Source organism: Squalius cephalus (assembly GCF_949319135.1).
Source record: "Squalius cephalus genome assembly, chromosome: 4".
Taxonomy (NCBI): domain Eukaryota; kingdom Metazoa; phylum Chordata; class Actinopteri; order Cypriniformes; family Leuciscidae; genus Squalius; species Squalius cephalus.
Window position 1 is genome coordinate 38,069,942 of NC_137125.1, and position 21,177 is coordinate 38,091,118.

At 37.1% G+C, this 21,177-nt stretch overlaps 1 protein-coding gene across 1 annotated transcript in view; it reads right to left on the bottom strand.

Annotated features, from left to right (window-relative positions):
- LOC307156790 (thyrotropin-releasing hormone-degrading ectoenzyme-like) overlaps window positions 1-21,177 on the bottom strand; it is a 124,692-nt gene that overhangs the window by 94,680 nt on the left and 8,835 nt on the right. Inside the window, exon 3 of the mRNA XM_079868334.1 lies at window positions 15,026-15,152. Coding sequence (XP_079724460.1) covers window positions 15,026-15,152 — 127 coding nt within the window. The remainder of the gene's footprint in view (window positions 1-15,025; window positions 15,153-21,177) is intronic.

Consider the following 21,177-nt stretch of genomic DNA (forward strand, 5'->3'; position numbering starts at 1 on the left):
ATACTAATGAAACACCTCTTGAAGATGGTTAAGAGGTGTTACTTCAACTTCTGTCAGTTCTATGTTTGTGTTTCTCTTTTACCTTAAAAAATGGTATAATGTCTTCATTATTTATGTTTGCCAGTTTTCATTTGAGTGTTATTCTTAGATATTATTGTTTTACTGTTATCCCAGTCACAGACTTTCAGGCTTAAACTATGAAACATCATTATACAAATACAAATATGAATTATGTTGTAAAACTGTGATTACATTTTAATATGTATTTAGACAGTTATATGTCATTATTATTATGTAGACAATTTATATTTCTTCTTTTTTTAAAGGATTGTCCTTCAGTTGTGACATCATTTCTATAATATAGTTTTTTGTTTTTTTGTTTTTTAGTTAACGTACCTCATTAGCAAGGAGACAATAGTGTCAGTAAAGAACTTGAGATAAAATATGAGATGTGTGAAGAAAACTAAGAAAAATCAAGGTATATCTTGTGAGCAAAATATCTTTCTTGTGTGTCTTTTCCAAACAAACTGTGTGGGGAAAAAAGCGTGAAAATATTATTTGTGTATATTTTGGAGACATGAAATGCTAGCTCTGAAATTAGCCTTAGCAAGATAAAGGAGTTTGCTATTTTATGGGCATTTTATTATTGCTGGAATGCAGTAGCAGTGGGTCATTCATCCTCTAATCTGATCGGCAGATCGACGTGCAAATCTGACGTCTTCTAAATGACACGTCGAGATTTGATTTGAAGGGAAAAGGTCAGTGAGGACATAGATGGAGATCAGAGAAACTGAGACAGAATTAACACAAAACTAGCAATTAACTCCCAGAATAATGTCACAGCTCTGAGTGTCAGTTTATGAGACAGAGAGAGAGACAGGCAGAGAGAAAAGAGGGTGAGACTGATATATAGCCCTGTAAGCGAGAATTATGAAGAACTACGGACACTTAATATGATCTCAGAGAAGATGATAATAGGAATATTTGTAGCCCAAGGCAACAGTCAAGCTAAGCAAGTATGAAATAGTTCATTAGAGTCAAAACAAAAGACCCTCGGGGAGAACGACCACAGCGCCACGTGTGAATTCATCGTTTGAGACAAGAACTGCAGAGGTCAAGTGTTATTTGGGCTAATCTGAGAGAAGACTATCTCTGTTCATATCTTAATGATGATCTTTATATGAAATGATGCAGTCTATGAGTGTTTAATATTGGAGCTGGTTTTAAATCTGAGATTTAAAGGGTTAGTTCACCCAAAAATGAAAATTTTGTCAGTAATTACTCACCCTCATGTTGTTCCAACCGCGTAAGACCTTCGTTCATCTTCGGAACACAAATTAAGATATTTTTGATTAAATCTGAGAGCTGATCACTTCTCCATAGGCTGCTAGGTGACCGAAACTTGCTGGCCCAGAAAAGTTATTAAAGAGATCATTAATATAGTCCAAGTGACTACAGTGGCTTAATCTTAAGTATATCAAGCGACGAGAATACTTTTTCAAACAAAAAACAAACAAAAATAACGACTTTATTCCACTATTCATTTCCTTCTCTCTGGGCCTCGTAGTGTTTTTGCGCAGCGCGTCTGTGTTGCACGTCAACACGCATCACACACATGACCAGCTTCGGCCAATTGTGAGCCTACGTGGTGACGTGTAACACAGACGCGCGACGCAAAAACACTACGTGAACCAACTAGAGGCCCAGAGAGAAGGAAATGAATAGTGGAATAAAGTCGTTATTTTTGTTTGTTTTTGCGCACAAAAAGTATTCTCGTCAAACTTAAGATTGAGCCACTGTAGTCACTTGGACTATATTAACGATCTCTTTAATAACTTTTTTGGGCCAGCAAGTTTCGGTCACCTAGAAGCCTATGGAGGAGTGATCAGCTCTCAGATTTCATCAAAAATATCTTAATTTATGTTCCGAAGATGAACGAAGGTCTTACGGGGTTGGAACAACATGAGGGTGAGTAATTACTGACAGAATTTTCATTTTTGGGTGAACTAACCCTTTAAACCCCACACAGAACTGAATTGGCAATGATAAAATACACTTATTTAGTCAAAACCTATTTGTGAAACCAGTTCAGAGCCAATTAATGTTCACTTCAGACTGCTTCTGTCTTTGTAAAATTGTCTGTGATCAACTGAAGCCAAATATTGATTTATACTCAATTTCTAATTCATTAGACTGAATAATTGTTCTTGTACAAGGACACATTTAGAAGAAAAAGGGAAAGAATAACAAGCCACTAATAAGACAACTTTATTTGAAAGCGTGTTCAGCATCTCAAACCTTTCTCAGAGTATATTAGGAAAAACTCCCCTTCAGTGTTTTAGTAACACATCTTTAAATGTTATTTTCCTTGTACTCAGTTCAGTTTGTGCTTTGATCTGCAGAAGTGTTCAATTATGTCTATATTTATCACAGTTTCTGAGGTATTTTGGAGCTGTTTTAAAAGCACGAATCCTCATGAAATTGTTTCGGTACAGAAGCACACCAGTTTATTTTGGCTTCCAGGACGCTTGTTCTAATAACACACGACACAATGATATAATTACTCTCGAATCTAACTAGCCTGATTATTTGCTTCAACTTCCTGAGTGATTCAATTATTTTCTGCAGCGCTTTCAACATATATGTGCTGATGCTTCGTTTGACTTCGTTTGGTTTCAAACTCTCACAGATCTCTGCTAGTAGTGTCAGTGATATTGTGACGGACTGTATAGTAATTGACTTCATGTTAAGGGAGTTTTAGATTGAGTTTCTATCCATTATTAACCTCAGATTCTTCATTTTATGCTCAGATTGGCCGTGATTGTTTCTTGATGAGGGAAATCAATGAGCTGTTTGGTGTATAAATCACAAAACACAAGCTAAAGAGCTAATTATTCATAGCCTGTTAAGAGTTCAAAATATTAAATATTATTAAAATTTAAAATAACTTATTTATGTTTTAATAATATTCTTATCATGGCAAAGCAGAATTTTCAGCAGTTGAACTGAATAGTTGCTAATGAAAAGATAACTTTTGCAAACCCAAAACTGCAGCATTCAATTTAAAGCAGCCGAGAGCAAATTTCATTATATACAGCACTACACAGAGTGCAAAAAAATCACCTGTACTGCTTGCTCATTGGCTAATTAAGTCCAACCACACAGCCAATTAGACACAGGTGCTCGTTCACACATTAACAAAGCATTCATTTTAGTAGAAACAGTTTTTGAGTTGATGACGGTGCGGTCAGCATTGCTCTCTCATTGTTTCATCAGGGTTTGGTGTGTGTGATGTTCTTTTTATAGCAGTGTGTTATAGATTTAGCTGCTGTAGCTTCAGGCTGATAGAGCGCTGTGATTGGTCAGGGCCGGCCGTTTGCCCTCTCAGGGTCGAGACAATTAAAACCATCCTTGCTCACCGGACCAGAGCTCATTCACCCCATCCACACCAGCTTTCACCTTCAGTCCATCCAAACATTCCCGCTCTTTTCCCCTCCATCTTTCATCATCCTGCACGATTGTCTCTCTCTCCATCTTTCTCCCGATGGCGCTGTGACATCACCACACAGCAACTGACTGACACTGCTGTGGGAATAAATCTCAGTGACTCTGTTTACATGCACAACTTTAGTTTCAATCGGACTGAATTCATTCCGATTGATGAATCCGAACGTAGTGTTTACTTGAACGCTAAACAAAGTGTTTACTTGAACGCTAAACAAAGTGATAAGGTTGATGTGCGCGTTTATGTCACAAGCTTCGAATTGGAATTGATTTTTTGACATGTGCACACTACACTAATATACAGTTTCCCAATGTTTACACATAATAACCATTCTTTTACGTTGGTTCTTTATTTGTTTTAAACAGCAGATTTAATATCCGTTTCTGGTAATTTGGAGACAGTGAGTATATTAACTGTTTTTCCGTGCCCAAGACCAGTCATCTGTGGATGAAAATCTGAAACAAGGGCTGGTGGGACGTTGCTCCACTTCACAGACCCTGAGTGAAAGGAGAATTTTAGAATGACGGGACACTCATTTATATTCCATGCGTCATTCGTTATTACGCTATTTCAATGTCATTGCACATGCGCAGTCCTTTCAGTTTCGGTTTTCAATCCGATTAAGTGTTTACATGTCCTCTCGATCGGATTAGAAAAGGAATAAACTATCCCTTTCAATCTGATCAAAATTTCATTCGGATCGAGTTCAGTCGGATCTATTAAGGTGTTTAATCCTAAAGTCCTAACCCTAACCCAGAGCCGTCAATCCAATTACTAATGGATTATTTGGTTGCATGTAAACGTAGCCAGTGATTCTGCTTACAAGCGCACACACACACTGCACAAACACATGCATACACATGAACACACACAAAATAAATGCTTGTAATTACACAGGCATGCAGTGTTCTGTGTCCACAAAACACACACACATGCACAGGGGTGATGGGAAGGACATGACTTCAGGCCAGATCTATTTTTGTTTGTGTTTTTATTTCTGTCTCTTTCATTAAATGTAGCCACAATATTAACAGTGAATTGTAGCAGCAGCACTGTGGATGGATTTGTTTGATATTTAATGGCCATAATGTACCTAAAGTACTGTATGTATACTCAGCAAAACAAAAAGAAACATCTTCCCTCTTTAAACCTTTTTTTTTCCAGCAAATTTCTTATTATGTGTAAATATTTGTATAAACATAAAAAGATTCAATAACTGAGACATAAACAGATTTCACAGACATTTGACGAACAGAAATGGAATAATGAGTCCTACATCTGATCTGGATGGACTGCAGTTGATCTGCCAGCTCTTGCTCTGAGATGTTACTCCACTCTTCCACCAAGACACTTGCAAGCTCTCAAACACATTTTGGGAGACACATGGTTTGGCACTGCAAGGATGATCAGCTGTCCTTTCTGTCTCCCTGTCACGCTGTCTTAGGTGTCTTACATTACAGACACTGCCGTTTATTGCTCTGTTCACATGTGCAGGCCTCATGCCTCCTGCAGCAGGACTATGCCATCATGTTCACTCAGATGATCAGGAACCCTGGACATCTTTCTCCTGGTGATCTTCAGAGTCAGTAGGAAGGTCTCTTTAATGTTCTAAGTTATTGGAACTGTGACATTAATTGTCTTTCGCCTGTAAACTGTTAGTGTCATAAGGATTTTTCAAAATGTGCAAAAATGGTTAAAGGTTAATTTTACACGCATGAAAAACCTTATTTGGATTTTACAAAATGATCTTGAAAATACTGTATCTTGAAAAAGGGGTGTTTCTTTGTTTATAAATAAGTTTATATTGCCAGGGTCACAATGTTTCCCTGTGTATTTGTTCATGTTCCTGTGTTTCCTTTCAGTTTAGTTCTTGTCTCCTTAGTTACTATTTCCTCCCTGTTTGTTACCTAGGTTACTGATTAATCCCACCTGTGTCTAGTTGTACTCTGTGTGAGTACTCCTTGTTTTGTTCAGTTCACTGTTGGTTATCATCTGTGTTGTATGTGTGTATTGTTAGTTATTCAAATATCCTGAGTGTCCCGAATATCTTTTCTATTCATGTAAACCAGCACAAAAGCATCAATCATGACTCCCTTTACAGACTGAATAAAACAACATGTTCAGCATAAACCAGCATCTAATCAAGCGATCCATCAAAAATAAACCAGACTCAACGGTCAGCTGAGAGTTCAGTCTAAAAATATTGGATATTCAACTAATGCACATGAAAACACTCATAAACACTATTAGGGCAGAAAGTGTTCGATCAGTAACGCTGGAGGTGACTTACACATACAATGAGCGACTGTAGTAAGAGACCCTGCTATTTTTTAATCATTTTATAAAAGAATCGACCAACACACCCCGAGGAAAAAGCCCAAGGAACAAACTCTGCGGGGGAGGAACTTTGTTTAAACAGAAAAGTGCTTTGTACAGAAAAAAACATCACTAAACACTCTCTCAGCTGAAAATGTTCACCTAAAACTGCTTGTTTGAAGAATGTGAGCTTTCATGAAGTTTTAATCAGCGGGCAAATAAAACCAGCCCAGACGAGACAGAAGAGCTGATTGTGTTGTTGCTCAAACTCTCATTTCATGGCATATTTGCAGTAAATGAGACGTGATTGAAATCAGTAATTTCACTACAGATCCAATGAGACTCCAACCCACCTCAGATCTGAGAGGAACACTACAGAATATGAACAGAGAGTGAGAAGAGTGTGAAGATTACTCTCAAAGCCAGACTAATTAAAAGCAGTTGCTGATGTAGTTCATCTCTAAAGCACTGAACATTAAACTCACATCAGCACGTCTGAAACTCAGGAGTATTTCAGTACATGTTCCACCTGTCAATCAGTTTCAGATGATATTAAGCTGATGTGTGTTGTGTGAAGAGGAGAACAATCTTAGACAACAGAGTGAATCATTGCTTTAAAAATGGGTGGACACCTTCAGTTACTTGAAACTGTTGCTGGGTAAATGACATTTAAATAGAACATTGCAATTCATACAAGCATATTTTTAATTTCTGAATTAGAATTAATTTTGAAATATATATAAAAAAAAAAACTTTGAAAAGAGAATGGAAAATATATTATTACTTGATGGTTACACCACATGGCATTTTTATAATGATTAAATATAATCTATTCAAAACTAACATTTCTAAAGTAGATTTTTAAAAGATTTAACACTCTTATTTGTCATTGGCCCATCAACATGAACAATGATGAATTCACTTTTGCATCTGTTTGGTGAATGTTGGTGGTCAGATTCAACAAACTGAAGCATTAGGTTAATATAAAATAGTCATTTAGTTTAGTGACATTGTGACGATAGCAATATGTGCGTGTGTGTGTTGTGTTTGCGTGCTCCTACAGTGTGACGGCCGGCGTGTCATTTGGCCTCTCTGTCATAATCAATCCAATTACAGGATTACATCACACTTTATTGAACAGTCCTCTGAGAGCCAGTTTGTCCAGATCTAATGCGCATTATAAAATCAGACGCCTTCTGCTATTTGTGAGCGGATGGATTCTTGAGTTTTTCACTTTGCTCTGCTCACTGAGCCCCAAAATCCCTCTTTAGCAGCATCCCGTCCGTCTGAGGGGCTTTATCCGAAAAACCATTTAAAGAGACCATAAATACTTAAATACTATCATCTTCCATCATTTCCATAGAGCTTCATATATCAGCACAAACAGACAGATGGCCATTAAACTACAGATTTTTATGATGGGTAGATGTGTGGATAAATGAAGGATTTATAAAGGCACAGCTCTGTATTTTATATATATTTTTCTCTCTTTCTCTTAATAGTTGATCCTAAATGTCCAATCAGCACGAGGCGCCCGCTGTCCTACAGGTGATGAATGAGTCTCCAGTGCAACTCTGACTGAACCAGTGACAGCGTTTCTTTCTCAGACAAATGACTCTGATCTACGGAACAAACTGAGGCTGAATTAAACCTGTAATAGGAATGAAGACGAGATTCTGCAATCAAAGAAAAGTGAGTGAAACTCCAAACACATTGACCACCACATACACAATATAAAACTGATTACAGTGGCAGAAGTCTGGAGTGACGGCAGAACCGTGAGCCTTGACAGCGTGACACTCGTTTGTGTTTAACGGAGAGGTCAAAATCATTTACACTCACTCAGTAGGGTGTTTGCTCTTTAGTGTGCAGTCAATACAGCTCATTTTCCTTACTCCTTCTTTCCCTGAAGTTTCTGTGTCAGTACAATGTACAGATGATAATAATACCACCATCGAACTTCTATAAGTCATATTTATATGGTGCTGAATGATTACCATATACCAGGGGTTTTCAAACTAAATTTTAAACAAATTATTATTTAATAATTTAAATATTAAATTATTTACTTTTGTAAAGAAAATGTTGTCTTTATAATATTACGCTTACACAATATTAATGTGTTTTTATACATGAAAATGCCTTTGAATTGTAGGAAGAAGATCCCTCACAACAGGTAATCCCCAATCATATTTGGGGATCCTTAGCATTAAAAAGATTACAAATATATAGCAAATACCATGATATTTGCATGGTCCTTCAAAAAATTTTCCTTTTTTTTTTTTTTTTTTTTTACTGTTAGTTTTCAGTTAGTGTGAAAAGACCAGCAATAGATCACCAGCATTTGTTGTATTTGTACGGGGGCAGTCGTGGCCTGATGGTTAGAGAGTCCGACTGGTAACCCAGTAATGTGTCAGACATTTATAGACAGTCACTTATTTTGGATGCTGGTGTTGTTCACCCAGCAAGAATTTATTGACTGGACGGACCAGACCAGCATTAACCAGCATAAACCAGTCTGAACTAGCTGGTCTATGGCCTGTTCAGGAGGATAAGAACTTGATCTTGATCTCGACTTGAAGGTGAGACAGTAAATTTGAGTCAAACAGCAAGTGATGAGCAGCTACAGCACACCTGCAGCACAGACAGAATATATCAGTCATAATCATAGATGAGGATTATGGGAAAGACGCTCACACTGGAGAAAAGATTACACAGACTCAACTGACATCACAAGCTGCCAGAAACATCACAGTCGTGTTCTCCTGCTGTATGTTTTCAGTATGATCTGATGTCTGGATCTCTCAACCATCAGCAAACTTCCTTTTTAATCTTTTTAAAGGAAACAGCCGAGTTCCTCCTTGCTGTTCTGAATCTCCTTCTCGGCTTCAGCTTCAGCTTTCAGTCTCAGCAGGAGGCGAACAAAAATGATGTGCAGAATCGATAGAGACCAGAAGGCTGTAGATTTCAGAAAGCAGCTGATAGATGAAGAGACACGAGGCCTGTGACATCACCCTCGGCCTTCAAACAAAGCAAGAGCCAAACTCAGCAGAAAGAGCGAAACACGGCTCTAGCTTTCATCACGCCGAACACACACACACACAGCTGTGATTAAACACACTAAAGGTCAGTGTGTTTCTCTGAATACAGTCACACTGCTGCTCCTAGAGTTCTCAAAGCAGAAAATGAAAAACTCAATGCAAGAAATGACAAGTGAGAAAAATTACAACATATTGCAAGGTTGTGGAAACGCTAGACTACTCTTCATACTGCACTGTATTCACGACAACCAAACAAGAGAAACGAGAGTCAATTAATCAATTAAATTATAATTCAATACACTTTAGCAAAATTAGCATGTTGCAAAGGATATGCACTTAACAAGCTTTACACAAATATTGACAAAATAGTCTATTTTAATAAATGAGTAAGTATATTCACAGTCAACATTTCTCTTGATATGGTAGTTATTATAGAAACTAAAAAAAAAAAAAGCTTATTTTATTCCAGCTAGAAACCAAAGCACCATTTAATTTAGTTTAAACTGATGTACTGAAATGACTAAAACTAAAAAAAATATGAAATCATAATAAAAGAAACCGTATAAAATGACCAAAAAAAACAATAAAATTAATGAATATTTAACTGACATTAAAATGAAAACTGAAATAAAAAAAAATAAAAAAATTAATGTGAAATATTTATAAAACACCTCAAAATATTAATTATGAAAACTGTAACGGAGGCTGTTGCAATGCGTTTTAGGGTTCTTTTTTTATTTTTATTTTTTGTAAAGGGTAAATACAATGTGGCAAAAAAAATTGTTTTAAATAATATAACTTGTCAAACTTTCCTTTAATGACATATTTTCACACTTGTGTTTTTGGATAACAACTGCTCTCGCTATTATATGTAGATGATGAAGGCTTCTAGCTCGTATTGAAATGCAAAGCAAAGCTCATGTAATATTAATAGAGAAGTTGCAGACACCTGTAGTTTATTAGCACCATCCAAAGAATGAATGTGACAGCTCATGTGTCAAGACGTCTCCTTTGATCATGTGACCTTGTGTGATCTAATAACTTTCTATGATAAACAGCAACATAAAACAGACCCCGTCACACACACTTATCGTATTAGTGCATTGTGAATGAGCTCTCGCTTTGAGAGGCTGGTAATGGAAAAAAACATAAAGCTCTCAGTCAGTGCTGGGAAATTATTCATTAAAATGTGAGGAAAAGAAAGTTAATAATGGTTGGATTTTTTATTTCATACCAGACGAATCGAGAATTGGAGATTTCTGTTTCTTGTGATGAGGATTATGATTTTGTGCTCTAATAAGGAGCGATCTATGATCAAAATGAGCTCATCAATCATAATGGCACATTTAAATATAACGGAAATGCTGTTAAAATAAATGAATTTGAACCTCCTTCTCTTGAAAAGCACACCAGTAAGCATATAGAAGATCTTGAAGGGTCAAAGGTCAGGTTTGAGAAACACTTTGCAAACACTCTATACATTGTTTCTCAGTAAAAGAAGAGGGATTGAGAGCGTCACTCTGTTAACATTCATCAGACATACGGCAGCTTTGTGATTCTTTAATAATGTGCCTCATTTTTCATCTCTAGTGAAATACCCTTCAGTTTTATGACCGTCACTTTCACATTGATGGTGCGGGCGCTTTCAAAACGCCCCTCGTCCGACCTTGATGATTAGCTTTAATGAATTCTAGAAGAGATTACTATTATCCTTGGGATTTTTTTGTATTAAGGGCCCGAGCCTGAACAATCACACAGAGATAGCGATCGAGACAAAAAATAGGTATTTAAAAGTGCAGTTTATGCTTCAGTTTTTTTGTGTTCCAGGATTGAGGGAGGAAAGACACTGAACGAGCGAGCAAGAAAGAAATAAAAGAGTGAGATGAAGCAAACTAAAAGAGAAATGGCAGTGTCACAGTTGTATTGATAATAAATATTGATGGTTAAAATAGAGCAGTGAAAGATGTCCTTGCAGAGAACATGAACTGCAAAAATGAGCGAAGAAATGAACTCATTCAAAACAAGGAAATAAAAAACAGTCTCATCCTCCTCAAAATCAATCACTCACCTCAGAAAACACTGTATCTGAAAGATGCTCAGGCGTCCCTCTGCCAGTCTTTAATGTCTCATTCTCTCAGATTAATTCATATAGTTTGATCTCTCCAGCTCTGGCACTGTTACTGATCTCCCATGACATGAAATTGCCCAGAATGCTCTCTTCTCACTGTAATCTCATAAAGTAGGGAGGGCCCAAAGGTGATTGTGATAAATGTCATCATTCCCATCATGCAGTGGGTTTAAATAAATCTGAAGGTCACATGTGTGATTCTGAGCTGGATCTGATCTCTAGGCTTTATGAGATTCAGCCAAGAGGAACTTGTTCCTGGATCAACATGAAGGACGTTCAAGAGGAATAACAGCCAATGAATGACACTGGGATTTGATTGGTCTGATTAGTTGCGATGGACTGAATCTCTTCTAACACACACACACACACACACAAACACACAGCTGATCCTTCTCTGGTTTTAACAGCAAAGGAAAATTAACATTTGTCCACATTTGTCACGCATTGGATTTCCTTTTGCATTCATCCGTATCTGTCACTCAGATTCTGCTGTCAGACTTAAGAAGAGTCTGGAGCGACTCGGCCTCTTCTTGATAGATCATTGATCTCTCTCTGAGAAGCACTTACTGTAGATCAATGTCTAAGAAAGATCGCGTCCCTCTCAAAGGACGTGCTAAATGCTACTTCAACCGCTCACACTGTCTCTTTATTATGACAAACAGATGATGTGCTCCATTACAGTCTTCAACTTTTCATATCGACTGTAGACTCAAACAGCTGTCAAGTCAGAGTTTAAATAATAAATAAATTTGACAGTGAAGCATGTTTTTATTAAATAAAATGTAACATGTTCTAAATAGCGTTCTACCTGAATACTGAATCTATAGAATACATTGTTGGCAGCACTGTTCCCCACAATGCAATGCACTTAAAATAGTAACTGAATGTCACTCATTTATGTGTACTGTGCAATATGTAATAATCAATAGACTGTAATCAAGTGTTCTGTTAAAAATGTTATTTTGCTCACTCAAAGGGATATTTGACCCCCATTTGAGACCATTTTATCATCTCTGAGCAGCATTTCATTTGATATACAAACTGACTCAATGTTTGAGCACCAGACGGTGAAAGCGACTCTGATGCAAACGCTTACTTATGACAGATTTGATTATTTCTCTGTTCATTGGGACCTAAAGAGCGTCCTCACAACAACTCCCAGAAGCATCTGACAGTTTGATACTTGCAGCTGAAGACACTTGTTGATGTAATGAAAGCTAAATGGATGTAGACACACTCCGCTCTGATTCTTCATCTTATTATCATTCTGCATGTGACTCTTCACTGATGAGGAAGCTTCTGGAAGCTTTTGTGTCAAAGGCATGAAACCGGTTTCTGATCATCATATGAAGGTATTAACTGCTATCCGACAACAAAGTCCATTTTCTCCCCTGGTTTGCATCATTCTTTGAATCTTTTTACTGTCATTCAGTTTTTCGCCCTCTTTAAAAGACAGAGTGAATGAAAGAGAGGAACAGAGAAAGAGAGAAAGTGGCTCTTTGTCTCTTATTTGCCAGTCACAGTAAATGGCAGCTCTGATTAAGTTGCTCTAATTGGACTCTGCTTCAGATTCGGCGGGTGAACAATGGGCCACTTTGATGAATGGGTCGTGTTGCGGTTTGTGTCGTTGTTTCTTCTGAAAGAAATCGTTATGCCATTAGCGACAAATCACATGCCAAGAGCCGCGGATACAAAGAACTTTAGTATTTAAGTCAAAGAAGGAACAAAACAAATGGCCTAAAATCTCTCAGACTACATAAACCTTAAAAACCTTTTAAAACCTTTTAAAGCTTTTAAAACACATCTGTGTGAGGTGCTTCAAGGACTTGAATGTGATCTGCTCCTAGCGTGCCGTCTTTAACCTGTACGCTCTGAATTCATTTCTCTTTATTTTTCTCGTTTGCATGAACAGAAAGACAGAATGTCCCTGTTTGGAGACCAGAGGGGCTGCAACTGCTCCAACACTCAACACACAGATGGTGTCTTTACGTAACGGACGCATTCATTACGTCCACATCATTTCTCAGATGAAGCCGCACTTCACGCTGAAACCATCTCACCCATCAGTTTAGTAGTGACAAGCAACATTAATGAGTACATGTCAAAAGTATCTTAAGGTCACCAACTGAGTTGAAAACAAACTGTTCCTTTGCAAAAGCAGCGTCTTTGATGTGACATTTTAACAGCCAGACGTGACCATCTTTTTAGAAGGTGACAAAATCTCCAGCCTCAATAAAGGGTTCAGCATGTTTAAAAAGATTCAGTGAAATGATCCTGCAGGATGTAAATAAATAGAGCAACAGTAATAAAACTGCACAAAACTTACAGCTGAGGCCAGAGGCTATTGAGCCACTGTCATATTCTGTTAACTATTGTGAAAGACCTACTACCTCACATACTTTAAAATAATATACTATAGTGCAAACTGAATGTAATGTTTTTAACACTTGATTGCATGGTATTTACAATTAAAAGAAAATATATCATAGCTTAAATTTATATTAAAGGGATAGTTAACCCAAAAATTAAATCTCTGTCATCATTTACTCACCCTCAAGTTGCTCGAAACCTGTATGATTTTTTAGCGCAATTTTCCTACGGACAAAATTGCGATTGTTAACTCATGATTTCTGTTCTGTCTGTGCGCACCAATCTTGCACTTCTATCTCCTCCTCAACCAGACCACCTAGAGACTTCGGGTTTTCGGCATTATGTTAAGGAAGGTCTAATCGCGGGAACGCACACAAAAAAAAAACAAAAAAAAAAAAAACCTTTTACTATCTCTTAGTGTTGTCAGAAAATTGCGCTAAAACACTCACTGAGTTTTTATTACTTGTTTTCTTCTGCTGAACACAAAAGAAGATATTTTGAAGAATATGGGTAACCAAACAGTTGATGGGTGCCATTGACTTCTATAGTGACTTCTATTTTTCCATACTATGGAAGTCAATTTGGTTTCCCATATTCTTCAAAATATTTTCTTTTGTGTTCAGCAGAAGCAATAGCAAACTGTAACGATCCAAAGACTCAATTCCTGAAGGACAAAATCAAGCCCACATTTTTTTCTTGTTTGAGAAGCCGTTTTGAAAAAAAGAAAGAAAAGACTATATAGCAACTTCCATTTCATGATGATTTTAAGTACACTTCTTTTTCACAAAGTAATACATGCTAACATTAGCAAGAGTGCTAAATTTTCCTTATCACCACTAAATATTTAGGATTTAATTGCAGATTTAGTTACAGATTTAAAGTCCTAGAAACCCCTGCTGGAAAAGCTTAAGCTGGTCGCTGTGGTTTAGAAACATATTAGCTGGTCTAGGTTGACTGGATGGCTGCTGCAAACTAGCAGACCGACTGCCATGTTCCCGAACACAGCTAATAGCTTACGCTGGATTTACTAGAAGGTGAAAATGAGAATGAAAGAAATTCAAAGAGAAAATCACTGAGATGTAGTCTGTGTGTGAATACTGAGAGGGTCTTAACCCTATTAGCAAGCAGAGCAAATGCTTCCCAGAGAGCGTTTAAGAGAGGAACATGATTAATATTACATGTGCACTGAAATACACAGCCTACATGAAACACACACATTTAGAGAGGAAGAGAGCAGGCGGGGGAAGAGAGTGACAGACAGACGCCTAGAGAGATTGATGGCTATATTCAAATGAAGTCAGAGAACTGACAGGAACCCAATGGAGCGACACAGTCTGATGTGAGCCAGTCCACCACAACCACACTCACACTTAAAACTACACACACTTTAAAACCACACGCATGGTGTGTGTGTGTGCTCTAATTCCCAACACCAAACACAACCACAAACAGCCTAGAATGCTTTTGGGATCAATAAATGCAAGAACTGAGTTGCTATTGAGACTCCTTCACCTCTTCACACGAACACAAAACATGAAGTCACACAGAACCGACTGGCAGTACAAATGAAGCAATGAAAAATCCCTCGCTTTCCCATGAGAAGAACATTTATTGCCGTTTCACTGAAGCCAGACAAAGCTGAAGACATTTCACCGCCGGTCTTACCTAATTTCGGGAGGGAATATTTGACTTTGAAGTAATCCTGGTAAAACTGCAGGAGTCTCTTGGTGATGTGCAGAGCGTAGTCTCCCGATCCGCTCTGGATGGCGTCAGGCCTGGCGTACAGCCGAATCTACATCAACACAACATGGGAAGAGAGGGAGAACAAAAGTCAAATTGTGTCAGGTGCTGAATGTACTCTTGTACGGCTCTGGGTTTAGTCCTAATCTGAATTCCCTCAAGGATAACTTGAAAGAGTAATCCTTGGTGAAAATATCTGACAAATGCTTCATCTGGCTTGTGAATTTTGCATTTGTCTTTCAAGTGCACTTTTTGCCACCCCTCAAAAGTGTGTGAGGCATTAAAAAGTATTACTGTCACCTAATCCACATGTAAAAAAACCTTTTATTTTCTGTAGATAGCAGGCAGATGAGCTCATATACAGTATTTATAATTACACAACTTTTGCATATTGAAGAGTCCACACATTTAATGAATTGAGACATAATATGCTGACTATATTAACTTTAAACATATAGGTTTTATATTTATAATTCATATTTTGTACCATTTTTTTTCTGATTCGATTTAGTAATTTGCTGTGCTTCATAGGATGAGTAGTTCATTCACTCATAAAAGAAGTAGTCTTGTTCTTTCCAGTTTTCATAAACTTGTTTTGTTTAAATCAAAGTTTGTAATTGTGTGATTTACCTTAGAGCTTTGATACATGGCTTTATCTTTTATCTTTTAATTTGTCTTAAAATCCTTTTGGATGGGGGGGAGTCTGTTCTATTTGAGTTATGGCGAACAAGTTATGGCAAACAAATGAATTGTTTAGGCTATATTTCCATAAGCCATAATGTTATTAGACTAGCTGATGAAAAACTCCTCCATGTATTTAAAAATGTAAACATCTTTGCTCATTTCCATCCATTTTAAAGCTGTAGTTTATTAAAATAGCATTTTAGACATTTATCTTTGGAAACAAATTAGAAACAAATTAGAAAGCAAAGACAAAGCATTTGCATGATTGCAAGATCCTTTATTCTGTATTTACGATTATATGTGTGTGAGAGGGAAGAGAACAAGTGTGAAAGAAAATGTGTGAGGTGTGGCTCTGTGGGAAATGTATTCTCACAGTAAAAATGATCTTGGTTTCTTTTAGCCGAAGGCTGATGCACAGCACAGCTTTCTGAACGGGCATCCATCCAGTCAGAATGAATGTCCTCCTACACTAACAGAGTTACCGTGCAAAACAAGCCTTTGTTTCAGAGCCTGGCAGCAATGCACATTGAATTATGTGTTGTTTACATCACATGTTGCTACCGTATCGATCAGCTCTATGTCTGATATAAAGATGAATGGACGGCTGTGGAAATGATTCAAAGCTCAATCAAATCTATGTGATTTTAAATCAACCTGTAATTAGACAAAGTGCTCAAGTTGACAATCAAGAGAAGCTTCATTAATCAGCCATTGCGGAGATTGTTCAATCTGACTCTAGAGCTGACTGCTTCATTTGTTTGGTTTTGTTGAAGGCAGCTTGACAGAGACTTAAATGGGGTTAATTGAACATTAAAGGCCCACTGAAGTGCATTGAAACACGCAGCATACAATGTGTTGACGTAATTTCCACTGAAGCAAAAAGACAGGGCGGGACATACCGAACAGCTCCTCCCCTTTTTTAAAATAGCAAATAGCTTTTAGTTTATATCACAGCTCAGCCAGAGCCGTTGACCTCGGTAAAGCCGAAGTTTCCTCCTAATCTCTAACCGTTTCTCCTCTAACCGTTGCGTCGACTCGCGCACGTGATCCGATCTGTGCTATCGTGTCTCTGGACTGGAGCAGACTGTGTGCACGCTGCGGCGGTTCACGTGACACTAATGTGAAACCAAACTTCATTCGCCCCAATGGAAAGCATATTTACACTCTTTGAATCGTTCTCTATCCCCTATATAGTGCACTATGTGCCATTCACCATATAGAAAATAGTAATTGTGTGAACAAATGACCGATTTATTTAAATAGACCGCATATTTATAGTGTAAGGGGTGGGACGTTTTAGACCATTTGATTGGACAGAAACCAAAGTGCAGAGTGATGTCATCAAAATTATTGATCCATATTGGTGGAAGTGAGAGACTGTACGTTTTAAATTTTCTTATATCGTCTAAATGTTAATTTTGTCTAATGTTTTGATTGCATGGGGACTTTAATAGAGAGTCTCAATGAGTGGCTGCTCAACATTGATCCACAAACAAATGAAAAGATGAAGCTTTAGTTAACACACTCAGAAATGACAAGGAGCACTTGACCTGTTGAGTTAATAACCTGTTGAGTTATTGCACTATACATGTCTATATGTGAGAGATACTTCAGGCACAAATGCATTGCTATAAAGGTCTAAACTGTGCCATAAAAACTGTGCAATATGTGAAATGTATCTTCTTATTTTACAAAATATGATTCCCTGTTAGAAAATATAACTAGTCTCCAGCTTGTGTTGTTTAGACCAGTTTGACTGGTTTAACAGCCTGACAGCACGAAACCAGAATAAATCAAGATGGACATTCATGCTGCTAAACCCACATAGACGTTTGAAGGCATTTGTATTCTTCTGCTAAAACCATAATTTTGTCCACTAAATGCAGTAAACATGCTTTTCTGATCAGGCTGAGTAATTTCATGAATATGTAATGAGAATATTTAGTATAGTGGTGTTGAATATTGATTAGATATTACAAGAACAATGATAAAATAAATAAAAACTGACTGACACTAAACCAGTGCATTTAATAACGGCTGCTACCGTGTTATGAATGAAATGTGCTGCTTTAAGACAATCAGTTTCTCTTATTTTAGCACTTTAACTAATATAATACAATAAGTAAAAAATTATGCATGGTCAGAAAGGGAAACCCCTGTTGAGTGTTAGTATTTGTTTGTTTGAGAAATCACGAGTCTGAAGACTCTGAGGGTCAAATTGCAATATGTACAATCTGTATTATCTGTATTGTTAAAAGCGCTATATAAATGAAGGTGACTTGACTTGAGTAGAGAGAGTCCAGTGGTCAATACAGGCTAAACAAAGGTCACGTTCACTAAAACAGAGGCGTGTGAAGATGAAGACTCAGCATTATTCACACACAGCAGCAGGTTGACTAAACAATGTAGGTTGGTGAAGATAGATGAAACAAACATCCAAGCTTAGACTTCAAATCATATTGGAGAGCGGGCCACAGACAGCATGATTTATTTTCAGGTTTGGAAAATACATTTTTCTCCAGATATTGTTAGACATTTCTCCCAGAGGTTGCAGAACATACAGGGTTGTATCTGAAATGGCTTGGTCATAACAGAACATAATGCAAGATATGGAACATTAAAGTTAAATTGTATTCATTCAAAATTGCTAGTTACACTAGTCTTTAGAGAGCATTCAAGTTACAATCTGATTTTATAGCAGAACAACCAATACAAATCAACAATTAGCAGTTATGTTCATGTTAATGGAGCAGGTTTTCTGAGGAATTGCTTAAGACTGTAAACAAATTAAGCACCTCTTAACCAATGAGCTGAACCACTTAAATTTCCATTTAATTGAATGAGCTGCCCAACATTCAAACTGAACAAATAAACAAACAGAACCAATAAAAAACATAGCAAACATCCAAGCACAGAGAATAAAAATTAACTTACCAAACACCCTATCAGAACAAACAAACAAAAACTTTCAATTAAGAGAACACAATCCAAACAAAACCATTTAACAAACATGTACCAAATATACAAGCAGAGAAAAAAAAACAATAAACAGAGCCGAGGTCAATAAGCAAACCGAACCTACATCCAAACAGAACATAAATAACAAACATATACAGAACATACACATAACAAACAACCAAGCACAGACAAACAAACAAACAAACAGATCCATCAAACTAACAGAGAAAATATCCAAACAAAATTATTTATCTAACTGAACCAATAAACAAACATACCAAATACCAAAGCAGACAAAAAAGAAACAGAACCAATACACAAACAGAACCTACATCCAAACAAAACCAAACAAACCTGCCAAAGACTCAAGCGGAGCCAAAAAAACAAACCGACAGAACAATTAAACTAACAGAACAAAGATCCAAACAAAACCATTAAGCAAACAGAAACAATAAACAAACAGAACAAAATAACAAACATGCCAGACTCAAGCAGAGCCAATAACAAGTAAACAAACAGAAGCTTTAAACAAACAGAACAAAGATCCAAACAAAACCATTAAACAAACAGAACTGAATAAATCCCAAATGCAACCATTAAACAAACAAAACCAGCATCCAAACAACCAAAAAACAAACAGAAATAAATGTATAAACTGAAGAAAAAAATATATAGAATCAATAAGCAAACAGAAACAATAAACAAGCAGAATGAACAAAAAACAAGTTTGATTTTATCTGGGATTTGATTGAAAACATGGATGGAAACATGTTAGGCCATCATATTATTGGATATTATTTTTCTCCATGCATGCAACCTTGTTTACATTACAAGAAAAGCAATTTCAAAAGGCAGAGAGAATTATTAAATTTCTTTAGAAAAAACATACAGTAATGAATCCTGCACAATTATGTGCAAGTAAAGTGAAGAGTATTTCAATTTGTCAATAATATAAAGTTACAAAGGCACTTCTAATGTTATTAGTTCATCCTTAAACCCATCTCACTAATAATTTAGCACTTTTTGCATTTTTGTTTGGCCTTCACGGTTTATAATATAATTATTTTACTGTAAAGGATTGTTAAACAGTAGCCTACTATATAATTTTTTCATCATGGCTCATTAAATCCTTAAGTACAAATATAAGTGCACAGCTGCAGGTTAGATGACAACAAAAAACAAGCCTGCAATTTGCAAGAAATACAATCTCATGCATCATTACTAAACTGGGTATGAGGGAAAGATAGGTCAAATGTGTCAATAACTGTATAACAATAAATGTATATAATTAAAATTCATTGTGTAAAAACCCTAAGTAAAACTGTTCAACTGGCCAAAGGGGAACATCACCTGGCTCAGGTCATTTGAGTTTGAGATCCCTCCACTAGGCCTTAAAACCCATAATACATAATGCCCAACCAATTGCTGCGGGGTGTGCGGTGATCTTTACACGTGTGTGTGGTAGATCAGTGTTTCCCCATAAACCCAGAGTAATAACTCCACTCTCCTCTCCAACGTTCCTCTCCCACGATCTTTCCTCTCGCTCCGCACAGCCGAATCTGTGTGATGAATGGAGCAAGGGGGCGACCCTTCCGCTTTAATGTGATTGATGGGGACGCTAGCGTGCGGCTAACCGCTACACGCCACAGTGTGGGTATAAATGCCCCAGATAGAAGCACACACTGCAGTCAGAGATGATTTGATATAAAGGAGAGCACGGTCATGCTGAAGGAGATCGATTAATTACATTAATATGAGGAGGAGGCCGGCCAAGGGCAACAGCAGGAGCCACTGAGGAAGCCGTCAGGAAGTGTATAATATGACTGAACGTGATATCAGTAACACAGCTCATAAACAGAGTCTCTCTAATGGCAGACAGAAGAAGCTGCTTAGAGTCTGAGGATTCAGTGTTAAAAAAAAAAGAACTTTTAAGTGCATGTGATGAAAGTGATACAACATCACATCAAACATTTTATATAAAACCTGGAAGAGTTTGTCATGAACACAATCATGGACATGAGCATGAGTGGACACCTGTTGCACACATGACTGTTAGCCTTTTAATAAGCACGTATATGACTTTGTGGACACTGGACTTATGTTAGTGGAGACAACCATTTCCATTATCCACTGTGCAACCATTATATACTGATTATAGAAACGTACTGTAAAATAAACATATCGACTGTGAGCAAGATAATTGGTCTGTTTTAAAACTTGCTTTCTTGGCAGCTTCCTTCTGGGAGAATCCCGAGTGAGATGAAACTTCACAGGTCACAGATTTGGAAAACTCAGCATAAATAGCAGAGCATTAAACACATAAAAACGCTGAACACATGAGACTCGAATAACAATTAATATTAATCGACTTTGACGTTAGTCTGTTGCTAAGCTAATGATTTAATACGCTAATGAACTTAAAGATACATAGCAGT